The sequence below is a fragment of the Neoarius graeffei genome, chromosome 15 (assembly GCF_027579695.1).
Source record: "Neoarius graeffei isolate fNeoGra1 chromosome 15, fNeoGra1.pri, whole genome shotgun sequence".
In the NCBI taxonomy this organism is placed as follows: domain Eukaryota; kingdom Metazoa; phylum Chordata; class Actinopteri; order Siluriformes; family Ariidae; genus Neoarius; species Neoarius graeffei.
In genome coordinates, this window is record NC_083583.1 from 3,386,399 (window position 1) to 3,402,415 (window position 16,017).

Below are 16,017 nucleotides of genomic sequence, written 5' to 3' on the forward strand. Positions count from 1 at the left end.
GTTTTGTACTGAACCATTTGCTCATTAATGATCAGTTTCCATGGCCCCATCTTTTAGCAAAACAGCTGTAAACGAGCTGTAGTCAGTAAACCTAAAGTTAGATTTCACTAGAAAGATCTGAACAAAATTATGAATTGTATTTCCTGAATGTTGTTGCATCTAGGTTTTTTGTTGGCTTTTTTTCTTGGGGGGGGGGGGGGGCACAGTTGTCCGAGAGGAACGTGTGTGTGTGTGGGGGGGGGGTTAAATTGAGTGAGATGAGATCACTCGATGTTGGAGAAATGTTTTATGTTCATAATGTGAATTAACGTTGTCTACTTTATGCGTAAAATACGCAACTGATAAAGCGCCATACAATTATATCTTCAAAAAAAGAAGAGATTAAATACTTTATAATCAGCTTTGCCCTGGTAAAGTGGGCGCTGAGTATATACCAACCCAGAAACATCGGAGAGAATTATTTAAAAGTCAAATCGATACATTCGGCACGAATAGATCTGTGTTTGAGGGTTGAGGTCGTCTCCCAGCTCCACACTGACTGCTTTAATTTGTTTAGTGATGTGTCAAACCTGTAGATTTATCATCAGCCACAAGCCTAGATGATTCTCTGTTGCATAAATAAATCTTCATATACCCTATATGGCCAAAAGTATGTGCACCCCGACGATCACACCCTGATGTGCTTGTTGTTGAACGTCTCGTTCCAGATTTATTCCCCTCTGCGGTTATATTAAGCTCCACTAACTTTTGGGGCGTGGCTGTGAGGATTTGTGTTCGTTCAGCTCCGAGAGCATTAGTGAGGTCAGGCACTGGTGTTGGGCGAGGAGACCTGGGGTGCAGTTAACGTTCTAGTTCATCCCAAAGAGTTGTGTTGTAGTTATGCTGGAACTGATTTGGGCCTCTTTGTTCCAGTGAAGGGAAAGTGTGTAATGTGACAGCGTACAAAGATGTTCTGTACAACTGTGATATTCCAACTTGGTGGCAACAGCTTGGGAAAGAACAACAGATATGTGGGAAGATCAGCAGTGCACATACTTTTGGCCATATAGTGCATCTTCAAGATCTTCAGCTTGCCTGGTAACCATCAGGTGAAGTTTAATAATGTTAATTTAAAGAAAATGCTGTGCGTTCTGTAACAGTATTTCAGAGATCTCTCTCTCCCACACACATCTTTTAACAGATTACACATTTTCATTTTTTCTCAAAATCTCATGAAACCTTGTACTGACGCAGGACTTTTTGTCAGTATTGGACTGGTGTAGAGCTACAGATGGAATTAAGTTCTCAGATTAAATTTAACCCGTTTCCTTTTAGTTTCACTGGATACACACATTATTTAATCATTCATAACATTCTGAAGTTAATGAGGAGCCAATAGTGAGAGGGTTAAACCATTTTACATTTATAATAAGTCTTCACCCAATTCTGGGGGTATTTGTTCAGTTCAAGTCCATAATTGTTTGCAGATTGCAGCCCATATCGGGAAATACCAAAAACCCGCAGTGTGACCGACGCAAACATTTACACACACCTGTACATTTTCATGAAGCCCAAAACCAACACATGATGGAATTCCAAGGAAGTCCAAGCTGAGCTGCTTCATCCACTTCTCCACTGGAAAGATAAAACACACATTTCAGTAAGACTCTTTTAGAATATTTTTATGAATCACTGTTCATGTAAACCAAACTAAAGTAAACATTTTCTGCTAAACATTTCAGAAACTCTATCTTTGTGTGTGCACGCACATGTTCATCTCCAGAAAAGTGCAAAACGTGTTCCTGACAGCTCATTTGCATTTAGCGACACCCACAAAACTCCATGAAAGGTAAAGTGCACAGACAGCTGGGAGCACAAAATAAGAGATCAGGGTAAAGACTGAAAAACAGGAGTTGGAGTTATTTTGACTCCCTTCTTTGCCAACAGTAATAATAATAATCGTTCAATTAACATTATTACTTCACTTAACACCAATTCTGTGAAGCACGACATATCATACTAGCACCACCAACCTCTGCCGGTTGTGTTTAGTTGCCATAGAAAACGTCACACACACATAGTAAGTGCATGAACGTGCCTTGCACAGAAAGAATACAAGCGTCGGCATGATAAGGTCTGCCTGAATCTCCACTGGCTTTTGTGCAGAAAGTATGGCTATGCCATGGAAGATAAGTGGTACCAACATACACCTGAGAAAGTGCTGGATGAGGAGGGGAAGCCCAAGATCCTTTGGGACTTTGAGTTCCAAACTGACGTGGTGGTCTTTAAGAAGGAGCAGAAGGAATGCCTGATCATTGATGTGGCGATGCCAGGTGATCATCACATTGTCACCAAACAAGGAGATAAGATCACCAAGTACACACTACTGAATAGTGCAGCGGCCAACCCTTGAAAAGCCCTCTAAAAAGAGGTGGTACCCCTCCAGGCGGTAGAACAAAACGGGACCTGTTTTATTTGAAGGGTATGGGTGTCTACTTCATGAAAAACATGATTGTACAAAATTAATATTGTAACAACATATGGATTAACCCCTTATTTGCCGGACCATCTGCAAAATTCTGTATGGCCAAAGTTTTCTGTAATTTGAGCCTAATTCTCATTCCAACTAAGGTAAGAGTTGTGTGAGGAAGGCCTATGGCCATCTTAATTACTGCATGCTGAACAGTCCTAAGCAGCACATGGCTTCATGTACAATGAATGGAACTCTGTGTTTCTATGGGCAGCCAATGCTGGATTATGTAATTGCTGTGGCCACCAAACCTCAGTCTGGCCACTATCCCAGGTGAAAATGTTACCGATTCTGTAACTGATAGAGTGCATTTGAGCTTTGAGGTATTAACTAAATTCCTCTGAGTAGATCAGTAGGCCTATGCTGTTTTAGAATATGATGTTTGTGTGTCGGCAGGGCTCTTCTGCATTGACATTTGTGAGTGTGTTTCCTGTCCGAATGTCCCCCATGATCAGGAGACATTGGCAGAGATGTGAATGACATACAGCATGGCATTTTCTACATGCATCTCTACTTGACCACCCCTTGACATAATGAGTGAACTAGATTTCAACCTGAGAATAAAAAGGGTTATAATTATTGAAAGTCATGTTTGATCGAAATGAAGGCCTATTATTTACTAGTAACTGTTCAGGGTTAACAGCACAAAAGAATCCCCAGATTTGCACAAAATATATTCTATTCGTTTTCGTGTTGTTGCACACACCATCCAAATAATGTGTGTATTGTTTCAATACAAAAACATCAACAGGTTTTTATAGAAGAGGAAGCAGATGTTTAGTAAGATAGTGCTTTTCAAAAATATCTTATGCTAGCAAACCTAATTTCACAATCAAAGATGTCGGCAATGTTTTGTATGACCAATGACCCGATCAACCTGTATTAGCTAGGAAGGAGTTAAATTGCTTGAAAACACGTCTCAGACTACATTTGCATCTTTGAAATAATGATTTCTCTCCTTAGTAATGTACAACTCATCCATAGAGAAAATATCGGCTTCATTTTCTCAAATTGTGATTTCAACGTTAAATCCGGGTTTATGCGCAGTCGCAAACAAAGGGTTAATTGGCAGTGTTGTACCCATTCTGAACAATTCAAACTGGTATTTTTGAATAAAAGACATTTAAAACTATAAAATGATATAAGTTTTCCCTTATTTTCCTGACAATTAATCATTTATAATTGAAATATTCAACGAACAACCTGAAAAAAACTCAAAAATATTTGGATTCTAAGGGGTTAATACACCCATAAATTGATGAAAATCAAATTAAACGCCCAGAAAGGTTGCATTAGCATATCATGGACCTAAATGATGCAGTATATTGATGCCCACACATCAATATGTGCATTCATTGCAGAGGAAATGCCTCTGGTATAGCGATACAGAATTTTGCAGATGGTCCGGCAAATAAGGACCATATGTTGTTACAATATTAATTTTGTACAAACGTTTTTTATGAAGTAGACACCCATACCCTTCAAATAAAACAGGTCCCGCTTTGTTCTACCGCCTGGAGGGGTATCCCCTTTATTTTCAGCTCCTCGCCACTGGTCTATATTTATTCGAATCCATGCTTCCCTCAACCCGTGAAATGTGCCCTGTGCCACTGGCTGCAATACAACCCCAAAGCATGATCGATCCACACCCATGCTTCAGACTTAGAGAGGTGTTCTTTTCCTGGAATTTGGCACCCTTTTTTCTCCAAACATACCTTTGCACATTGTGGCCAAAAAGTTCTATTTTGATTTCATCAGTCCACAGGACTTGTTTCCAAAATGCATCAGGCTTATTTAGATGTTCATTTGCAAACTTCAGAATTTTGTGGCTCGGACGCAGGAAAGGTTTTCTTCTGATGACTCTCCCATGAAGATCATATTTGTTCAGGTGTCGCTGCATAGTAGAACAGTGCACCACCACTCCAGGGTCTGCTAAATCTTTCTGAAGGTCGTTTGCAGTCAAACAGAGGGTTTTATTTGCCTTTCTAGCAATCCAACGAGCAGTTCTTTCAGAAAGTTTTCTTCATCTTCCAGACCTCACCTTGATCTCCGCTGTTTCTGTTAACTGCCAAACGGGAACATAATCACTTAGTTTCAGTCAGTAGCTTTATATCCAAATTGTTGGTGGACAGGGGTCACCGTGTGGGATTCTGTTCTTGGGTGAGGAGACAAGGCACCCAGTGACCGCACACCTTTGACGAGCCAAGTTCGTTCCTCGGGATGTTGTCGCCTCACTCCTGGGACACGCCCAAACTGTCTGCTATTTGATGAGATGACAGTCATTGATCCTCCATAACCATCCCAAGGACGAGGTCATGGTTGATGGCTTCCCCGACCTTGGATCATCTTTGAGGCTCTCCCTGCCACGCTGGAATTCTCTGACTCAATGTTTGACCGTGGTATACGAAGAAGCATCTTGCCTTAGTGCGTTCACTGCATCCTCATGGCTATTGGTCTCCATGATAAACTTGAGAAAGCCAATCGTTTTGGTCTTGGCTCTACTTTCAAACTGCCTTATGACCGTTCGTGTCAAGATGCTTTAGGTATGGCCAATCTACAGACGCTTGAACACAGACGTTCATGCCATTCCTTGTCCTTGGTTTATCAAGCCTAAGTCTCGACCTGTGGTCCAAATGACATAAAGGAACTCTTTCAAATACAACAAAGCCGTTGTAATTTAAGACGGGGTAACCTCAGACTAGTGCAACCAACATCGAACAGCAAATGGACTCTCGGATCATTTACCGATCTGGTGACTCGTACGTGGAACAATCTCCCTACAGAAGTGACACATCTTGATTTTTTTAAATCAAAAAAAGCACCATAAAGAAAATGAATCATAACTAGTCTAGTAGCACATTGTGCAAATGTAATATTTGTGATCAATAGAGTTAAATTGTATTTAGTTATAAGAAGAAAAAGAAGCCTTTATTTGTCACATGCACATTCAAGCACAGTGAAATTCATCCTCTGCATTTAACCCATCTGAAGCAGTGAACACATGCACACACACACCCAGAGCAGTGGGCAGCAATACTACAGCGCTTGGGGAGCAGTCAGGGGTTAGGTACCTCGCTCAGGATCGCCCCGTATTAACCTAACTGCATGTCTTTGAGCACACGGAGGAAACCCACACAGACACGGGGAGAACATGCAAACTCCGCACAGAAAGGCCCCCATCTGCCACTGGGCTCAAACCCAGAACCTTCTTGCTGTGAGGCGACAGTGTGAACCACTACATCACCATGCTGCCTGTTATACTGATCTAACATTTACATTTTTAGATTTTTAATAGGCGGCACGGTGGTGTAGTGGTTAGCGCTGTCGCCTCACAGCAAGAAGGTCCTGGGTTCGAGCCCCGTGGCCGGCGAGGGCCTTTCTGTGTGGAGTTTGCATGTTCTCCCCGTGCCCGCGTGGGTTTCCTCCGGGTGCTCCGGTTTCCCCCACAGTCCAAAGACATGCAGGTTAGGTTAACTGGTGACTTGAGCGTAGGTGTGAATGTGAGTGTGAATGGTTGTCTGTGTCTATGTGTCAGCCCTGTGATGACCTGGCGACTTGTCCAGGGTGAACCCCGCCTTTCGCCCATAGTCAGCTGGGATAGGATCCAGCTCGCCTGCGACCCTGTAGAAGGATAAAGCGGCTACAGATAATGAGATGAGATTTTTAATATTATATAAAACCTTCTTGATATAATGATATATCATTAATATTGACCTATTATAGTAGTTTAAGGTTGGTTTGTTTTATATATATATATATATATATATATATATATATATATAAAAATAATTTTTTTAGAGCTTTTATTAGTTTGAATGTATTTGTGTGACTCGTTGTATATATCAAAGATAAATAAAGCGATGGCTGAAACTTGGGTAGCACCATAATGTTATTTGGCAGATTATGTGGACTAAATTTAATTTAATTTTCTAATCTCACTGTTTTCTGGGTGAGGCTCAAAACTGATCAGTCACCCCTCGATAGATTTTGTATTTTTCGACTGTATCATTTTAATACACATCCAGTCCTGCTCAGATATTAACGCTGATAGTTTTTCCCCCTCAGCATAATTACATACAATAATTTTCTGCTCCCTGAAGTGAATTTTGCTCTCAAACGAGCTCTCGTGATCATTAAATTCCCATAATGCATTGCGTTGTTTGGTTTGTTTTGCGCGCGCCCTTTACTCCATCAGAGGAAGAGCGGGAGTTACTATGGCAACATCTTTTCAGATTTCTCTTCAGACTTTAAATTAATGGAAATGGCGGATTAATCGTTTTATAAAGTCGCGTGTATATCCGTATGGTTTATAACTGTCTCGGTTAATTTATTGTTCTTAGATTTGAAATTGAGTGCATAGCCATAGCGAGTTAGCTCACGTTGCGCGCGCGAATGCGACGGAACGACTCTCCTGTCGCAGAGTGATGACGAAATCCGTGGCCCGGAGTGCATCAAAGAAGGTGAGTGGGATCCATTTTGGATTTTTCCCAGCTCCGGGATGTCGGATTTTAAATAATTTTTTTTTCGAACTCTTTAAATCGTGCACTAGTGGGTGAAAATGGTGTGATTTACCACACACACACACTAATTTTTTAAAAATATATTTCCCCGTGGCCATGTTTGTGTCAGAGAAATAACTTGTGGCGCTGCAGAGAGACCGCCGCTCCTGTAGGGGGCAGTACAGAGTGTCGCAGTCAGAGCGCTCAGAACAAAACCAACTCTCAAATGGCGGCACGAAAACGGAGCATAGTGTGGTCATTTTTCCAAGCCGAGGACGATAAAAGAGTATTATGTCTCCTTTGTATGAAAACGGTTTTATATTTCGGTCACACGACCAACATGCTTCGGCATTTACGAGCGAAACATCCGAATGATTTCTCCGCTTTGGACAAAAGAAAATCCACATCGGGGAAAAGCGCCTCATCCAACCATAATAACGGCTGTGTGGAAGGTTTGGGCTGAGATTACACTCTCGCTCATTATTATTATCATCATCATTATTATTAACGAACACAATCTACACACTGCGCTCTTTATATTTATTTATATAAAGACTGAGAGACCGGCTAGGCTATCGAGCTAACGCTTGAGGCCAACATTATCATAACACAACCTGATAAAAACAGCAAAAAGCTACGCTAATAAACACCGGTCAGATATTCCACTCACTAAACGCGTTTCATAAATGAGGAGTTGTGGAGTTCTTCAGGTTATTTGTCGATATTCCCGCGCGAGCTTTGCTAACTAGCTAGCTGGCTAATATCAGCTGAATGTTCTTTCTCCGCGCGCTGCCTTTTCTCCCCCAGGCGCCATTTTGTCCCTGTATGTTCTCGCGCGCACCGCCAGAAAAATACAGCATTAAAAGCGGCGGAATAAAAGCTGAGAGTGTCGGTAAGAGCGCGAGACTCTCCGCACTAATCCGGTGCGAGTGTCGCGCGCGGCTCTGTTCGCTTCCGCTAAAGTGAATCACTCTTTTTGAACTTCGTTAACGGATCGAGAGAATCGGTTCTCTAAACCGACCGAATCGAGATGTATCGAATCGACTGTCTAAAGAGCGCCTCGGAACTAGAACTCATAAACTCCTGTTTCAGTCAGAATCCACAGCTCAGGGGCTCCATTAATATATGTCTGTGAAGATTCTCAGTCATCCAGGTCATAGTAAACTGTGGGTGGTGAAAGAGAGCAACTGGACTTGCTGGAAGATTCTTGAAGACGTTTCACCTCTCATCCGAAAGGCTTTTCATCCAAAAGGCTGAGAGGTGAAACGTCTTCAAGAATCTTACAGCAAGTCCAGTTGCTCTCTCTTACCACCCACAGTTCTCCATTAATATACTTATTTATTATCCAGTCCAGTTAAAATGACTCTGAATATTTAATATTAATGAGATGAACTCTCCTCCTTTTTTCATGACCGTCTCTGGGATATCGGCGTGACCGTGTTTCCACCTCTCCGCCTGCCCAGTGACCGTCATGATGGACGAGCAGCAGGTCGAGGTCCCGGCCGAGGTGGGAGACGCGGAGATGGACGGGGCGATCCGAGGAATCCTGTGTGCAGCTGCAGGAGAAGCGGCGACAGAAGGAGAGACATCCGGGTGCGAAGGCGAGGGCAGAGGGGCTCAGGAGGGCAGCCCCGCCCCAGCCCAAACTCCAACCTCACGCAAGTGGAGCGCAGTGTGGGTTCACTATCGCAAAGTGGACCAGGAGAAGAAGGCACTGTGTCTACTCTGCATGGAGAAGATCCAGCACCAGAGCAGCACCAGCAACCTCATTCGGCACCTGCAGAACAAGCACCCGACTGAGTACGCCCAGCTCGAAGAGCATTCACAGAAACGACCCCCTAAACGCAAAAACGAGGATCCAGATTACATCCCTGTAACTTCACCAAAACCTCGCACCGTGCCAGCCAGCCGTGTTGTCCCGTCTCAGCTGAGCAGCAGTCTCACAGGTACACATCTCCCCGGGTTCTTTTTCTCTCTCTTCACACAGTCATAAGTTACAGTCTGACTCGCTTTAAAAATAATTTTACACCTGTCATGTGATGTGATTTAAATGCTTTTTACTTGGACTTTAGAAATGGAAAGGTGTGAGGGGTTTCCACATAATTCATTTATGATGTGTGTGTGTATCCTGCTGTTTTAAAACTCCGTAAAGACATTATTTTGTGAATTAAAATTTTTGTTGTCTGTGTTAGTAGTTGACTGGAGTGACGGGCGGAGGATCCTGGAGCGCGAGCGCGAGCTGACAGAGGCGTTGAGGCGCGTGCAGCAGGAAGAGGGAAGGAGTTTGCAGCAGCAGAGAGATTTAATGCAGCAGATCCGAGAGCTGGATGCAGAACGGCGAGCACTTCAGAATCAGAAACGCGAACAGGAGGACGAACATTACAGACTGAAGAGGGAAAAGGAGGAACTGGAAACCATCAAGCTGGATCTCCAGAAGGAAAAGGAAGAACTCCAGAAGGAGAAGGAGGAGCTGTTTAAGGCCAAGGAGGAGTTTCGGAAAGAGAGGGAGGAGTTGGAGAGACAGAGGCAGGAAATGCATCGAGAGGGACACATACAAGGCCAAGTGTCAGAATTTTACAACTGTTGATTCGTCTTCGTACTTCAGTTAACGCAAGTTCTTTGTAATTTTTAAGATGTTTAGTGAACGTAGCTGACCGATTTCATTACTCTGCCTTCCCCCCTCCTCTGGACGTACTCCATGTTGAGACGGTGGTGATAAGGAGGATGTTTTTTCCTGTAAATGATGCATTTCACTGTGTGATTTTTAAGTTCTGCAGAACTCAATACAGTGTTCTCTCACACTCCTGTCACCGAGCCATCCTTTTCTCATCACCTCAGTGTCGGGTTAGAGTCTGAAACCTGACGGTCACTTCTCTGTTCCACTGCACAAAGTATTGGCACCCCTCTGCCCTATCCATCCGTGAACCAAAACCACTGATCAGAAATGATTTGTGTCATGGTTTATTACATGGTTTATTACTGTCGATTTGTTTTGTACTGAACCAATTACTCATTAATCATTTTCCATGGCCCCATCTTTTAGCAAAACAGCTGTAAACACGAGCTGTAGTAAACCTAAAGTTCGAGTTCACCAGAACGATCTGAACAAAATTATGAATTGTATTTTCTGAATGTTCTTCCATCTAGGTTTAGTTTTATTAGCTGGAAAAAAAAATGAGAGAGAGAAAGACTGTCCCACATGCTAGCAAGTAATTTTATTTTTACTCTTTTGTTCATTTTATAAATTAAACACAAAGCGAGGCTTTTGAAAGTTGACAGAGATACATCACCCGGAGAAATGTTTCTTGTTCATCATATGTTTAATGCTTTATGCATAAAGCATAAAATATTACTGTTCAATATATACAACTGTATTTTCAAAAGCAGAAGAGATTAATTCTAATAGTTAAAAATATCACCCTTGTACTGTTCATCTAGCAAGTCCTATTACCAAAAAACAAAAACTGAACAACTTGTTGAGCATGTTGAGTTTTACCTCTGCTCCTGATTAAATAAAAACATTTCAGAAACACTCTGATTGCACAAATCATTAAATATAAATGCCAACAATCTCACAGGTTAGTTTGTAGTTTTAAAGATGAAGGCCTCGTGAGTCCTGAGGGTCAGGATGTCGGTGAATGTTAAAGAACTCATGAATAAATGAGATACAGGACCATGAGCTTCACTCAGAGAGAGAAAGGGAGAGATTTCAAAGCTGTTCCCAGACTCAGTCGGCACCACCGCGTATGTGCAGACTTCCACTTTAATGATCAAAGACCAAGTCCAGAGTTCCGGGCTCTGTGTGAGATCTGCTCCTCACAGTGTGGAGGTAAGTTATAGCCACCAAAACAATCTTTATACGAGGTGCCTTCAATAAGTTTCCAGACTTTTTTCGTATGGGCACTTTTATTGATAGTACACACATGAAACTCTAGTCCCCTTTGAAGTAATCTCCCCCGGCTGCAATGCACTTGTACCGTTCCAACAACTTCTGGAAGGCCCCCTGGAAGTCCTCTTGTGTGAGCGTGTCAATGACCCTCGTCACAGCCTCTTTCATCTCCTCAATTTCTCATAACGACTGCCTCTGAGGTTTTCCTTGAGCTTAGGGAATAACCAAAAGTCACAGGGAGCAAGGTCTGGGCTGTAGGGAGGGTGAGGAACTGTCTTGATGCCCATCTGGGTCAAATAGTCTGTGACAAGGATGGAGTTGTGGACTGGTGCATTGTCCTGGTGGAAATGCCACTGACCCGATTTGAAGAGTGCTGGCCTCTTCCGACGGAATCTCTTCCTGAACTCCCTTAAAACCTCAACATAGTATTCCTTGTTGACTGTCTGTCCAGTGGGAACCCAGTGCATGTAGATCATGCCCGTGCCGTCAAAAAAAGGATCATCATGAGTTTCTGGGTGGATTTGCTCTGTCTGGCCTTCTTGGGTCTGGGAGAGCCAGCATGCTTACACTGGGAACTCTGTCTCTTGGTCTCTGGGTCATAGCAGTAGATCCAGCTTTCATTGCAGGTAACCAGGGCATCAAGAACTTGGGGATCTGAATTAATGAGCTCGACCATCTCCCTGCTGTCATTACAACGTCTTTCTTTCTGATCTTCACTGAGCACCCTTGGGACAAACTTCGCGCAAATCTTCCGCATCTTCAGTTCCTCGTGAATAATTGTGTGTACAGTTCCCACACTGACACCAAACTGTGCACTTATTGTCTCTATAGACACACGACGGTCCGTATCCATGAAATTACTTATTTGGCCAATCAACTCTGGTGTTCTGACTTCCCTACTCCTCCCACACCTCTCATCATCCCTCACAGACTCCCTGCCTTCCTTGAATCTCTTGTGCCACTCAAAAACCGATGCTCGATTTATGCAAGATGGTCCATAAGCAGTCCGAAGCATTCCATACGTTTCTGTGGCAGTTTTTCCAAGTTTAAAACAGAATTTTATTGCATATCGTTCTTCTAAAGTGTCCTCACGTCCAGATTGCATTTTGAAATTCACCAGCTGCGACAATCAGGCTTTAGTAGGGTGTATTCCAATTCCTGCTATAGCTGTTCATTTGAACCTGAAATGATAAAAATTGGTCAGTCATCTCATAAGAAGTATAGCAATAACATACTGAATTTTCAAGAGTCTACGACAATTTTAAATGCCTGTACAAAAAAAGTCTAGAAACTTTTTATTTAATCTATTCCGAATGGATTATTGGAACTAATGAAAGGCTGTAAAGAGCAACATGAGACTCCTCGTTCTCACTGTATGCTCTACATAAATGGCATCGAGTTTGAGTAATAAACGCACCAACAAACAGATCAGGAAATGTTTTTACAACACCAGGAGAGGAACACTACATGGAAAGTCGTTCTGGAATTCTCACTTTCAATACATAAACTTGTATAGAGCATGGCTTATTGCTTTTACATTTTTAATTTCAAACAAAATCGGAGAACTACATCTGAAAATTTTACACATCTATCCAGCAAATGCTTCCCTTTCTAGATTTTTAGAAACTGATGATATGCTCTTTCTGTAAAACTGAAGAAGAGGATGCTCTTCATTTATTTTGTAATCACTCGTTTTGTGTTTATTTTGGAGGGATTTGGAGAGTTATATTTTAAACAATACTTCAAATAGGATTTGTATTGAAGGAAAAAAAATCATTTCCGGTTTTGTGTCTCAGAATAACATTATTTGTAAAATTGTAAACCTTTTTTATTTTGTTAGGAAAATTTCATATCCACAAGGCCAAAATATCAAAAACAAACTCCATCATTTCAGTTATTTTTAACTGAAATAAAATTATTTTGAGTCTAAAGTATATAAAAAATAAGTTTGTTTTCAAATTATGTACAGACTGTTTTAATTGTGGACGGCACGGTGGTGTAGTGGTTAGCACTGTCGCCTCACAGCAAGAAGGTCCGGGTTCGAGCCCCGTGGCTGTCGAGGGCCTTTCTGTGCGGAGTTTGCATGTTCTCCCCGTGTCCGCGTGGGTTTCCTCCGGGTGCTCCGGTTTCCCCCACAGTCCAAAGACATGCAGGTTAGGTTAACTGGTGACTCTAAATTGTAGTGTGACTGTAGCTGTGAGTGTGAATGGTTGTGTGTCACCCTGTGATGACCTGGCGACTTGTCTAGGGTGAACCCCGCCTCTCACCTATAGTCAGCTGGGATAGGCTCCAGCCCGCCCGCGACCCTGTAGGACAGAGTAAGGAGCTACAGATAATGGATTTAATTGGTCTGTGTCACATACCTTTTTTTATTATTAGTGTGCTTGCAAAGCGAGCACACTACTGTTATCCGACGTGTTTATTATTTTTTTGTTTCTTTTTTTATTCTTTTTCACCCACTTTTGTGAGCCTCTACTCCTCCTGGGGCATTCGAGTTAGAGACACCGTTCCACTTCTCACTTGTCCGTCCTGTAGTGCAGATGTGTGCTTGTATACAGCTTTTCTATACGCCTTGTCGTTCTCCTGTAATTCGCGTTTTTCGAAAAAAAAATTCCCCATTGAAATGAATGGGTGCGCGACGCAAAAAGCAGATTTTTCCATCTGTAGGCCAAACCGTAAGGTGTACAGTCATGAAACTTGGTACACTGATAGAGGAGTGGACCCTGATTGATTTCAAGTTTCATGTTGGTACGTCTCACGCTCTAGCGCCACCAACTGATGCACGTAACTTTTGATCCGTATGTCCGATTTTCATAAGTCTGGTGCCGTTGGAATCCTTGGAGCTAGACGATTCCAACGCACTCTGTGACGTCATTTTCCGCCTAATTAGATTTTCCGCCATTTTGCATTTTGTCCAAAGTGAATCTAGAGTGACCCTGGCCGCATGTTTTGTCCGATCATCACAAAACTTGGCACACATGATCTCCAGTCCATGCCTAATGAATGATATTTGTTTCGCTCTCATATGTCGAAGCGTTAGCCCGTGGCAGCCAATCAAAATCGATGGCGAGGCCACCAAACAGGAAGTTAGCTCATATCACGGAAACGCTTTGACGTATCAAGACCATATTTAGTGGCATGACTTTTGACACCACCCAAGGTACCCTCGTCAAATTTGGTGTCATTTGGCCACTAGGGGGCGTCACAATTAGCAAAAACATATTTTGGCTCATATCTCAGAAACGCAGGCAGCACGGTGGTGTAGTGGTTAGCGCTGTCGCCTCACAGCAAGAAGGTCCGGGTTCGAGCCCCGTGGCCAGTGAGGGCCTTTCTGTGTGGAGTTTGCATGTTCTCCCCATGTCCGCATGGGTTTCCTCCGGGTGCTCCGGTTTCCCCCACAGTCCAAAGACATGCAGGTTAGGTTAACTGGTGAGACTAAATTGAGCGTAGGTGTGAATGTGAGTGTGAATGGTTGTCTGTGTGTCAGCCCTGTGATGACCTGGCGACTTGTCCAGGGTGAACCCCGCCTTTCGCCCGTAGTCAGCTGGGATAGGCTCCAGCTCGCCTGCGACCCTGTAGAAGGATAAAGCGGCCAGAGATAATGAGATGAGATCTCAGAAACGCTTTGATGTATCAAGACCATATTTGTTGAGATGACTTTCGGCACCAGTTCATGTACCCTCATCAATTTTGGTGTCATTTGGCCACTAGGGGGCGCCACAATGAGCAAAAACGTGTTTTGGGTCATATATCTTTACTGTTTTAGAATTGCATCTAAATGTTCATGTTAGTGATGCTCTGGGATGTCCCTCTAAAGAACCTAGCCAGCCTGTCACCTCCGTATGAGAATCCGCCACGGTTGCCTCTCTTGCCGGGTCGCCAGGGCGGCGCACCTGAGCAAGCACACTTTCGCATTTTCTCTGGAAATGCATTCTAGTTTACTTTTGTTTTCTTTTTTCTATTGGAATTATTTTTTCTTATTTATACTTCCTTTTTATATTTTATTTTTGAACTGGAATGTCTGGTTGTTTGTTTTGTCGTGTATTTAAGAAAAAAAAAAAACTGAGCTCTACCTAAAAATCTGGAGCTCATCGGCTTGTCAGAGTGAAGCCACCCGGGCCCCATATTACCGCACAGCGGGTCGGTGTGGCCATATCTCTGCCTCGGAAACTACACAACACTGGACATGTTAATTATATACGTGTGTATGTGTGAGTGAATGGTTGCTTTTTGTGGGGCTGTTTGTGTTTTCATCATAATGTACAGTATTCAATACATTTTATCATCATGGATACATTCAGGAAGATTACTGCAGATTTTATTATTATTATTATTATTTGGAGGCAGCATGTGGGTCAGGGTCCACAAATGTAACGTTATTTCCTGTTGCCCGGAGGCATGTGAACCCTCATATACTGTTCCAGGTCAGCAATAAAAAAAACCAAAACCCGAATACATTCTAGTGAAAACTGAAATGAAACTATTCATGCAAATCATGGACGGGAAAGAGAGTTTCATGTAGATATTACAGATTAACTATTTAGAAACAAATGATGTAAAATCAATCAATCATCTGATAATAATAAAATGAAACAAGTCCTAAATTAATTACAACTTACTGCATAACTATAAGAAAACAAGACATTATTCTAATACTCAATTTATTACAAAATGTTTCCATACAAATTAATATTTCCAAAACAAAAACATTTTTGATACAAATTTCAAGGAAACCTAAATAACATCAGGCAATATGTTTATAACTATATCAAACAAAAATAAGAGCAATATCACAATTCAATAGTATAAAAAAAGCCAATGTGTATTAAAGAAAATGAGGCGTGAGATATTAGTGTGAGCTCTGAGGAATAATCTACAAGTTACTGAACTCTATCAGGATCGATTCATGTGTGATGTGGATTATGTCACCAACACCAATCCTTCATTTTTTGGTCATACAGAAAAACAGGAAAACGAAATATTGAGTGGTTTTTTTCTTTTTCGTTTTCCAGATTGAATGGAATACTTGAATGATTGGATGATACACGGATCCTGTTCAGACAGGACTGAGAGAATGAAGTGAAAATGGCAAATAACATGAGAAAATAATCCTGTTTCAA

At 42.2% G+C, this 16,017-nt stretch overlaps 1 protein-coding gene across 1 annotated transcript; it reads left to right on the forward strand.

Annotated features, from left to right (window-relative positions):
• Positions 1 to 2,161: 2,161 nt before the first annotated feature.
• On the forward strand, positions 2,162 to 9,809 carry LOC132899779 (uncharacterized). Its single transcript, XM_060941899.1, has 4 exons — positions 2,162 to 2,355; positions 7,114 to 7,460; positions 8,472 to 8,954; positions 9,201 to 9,809. Exons 1-4 carry the CDS (start codon positions 2,162 to 2,164, stop codon positions 9,593 to 9,595), a joined length of 1,419 nt encoding a protein of 472 aa, XP_060797882.1. The 3' UTR covers positions 9,596 to 9,809.
• The last annotated feature ends 6,208 nt before the right edge of the window (positions 9,810 to 16,017 follow it).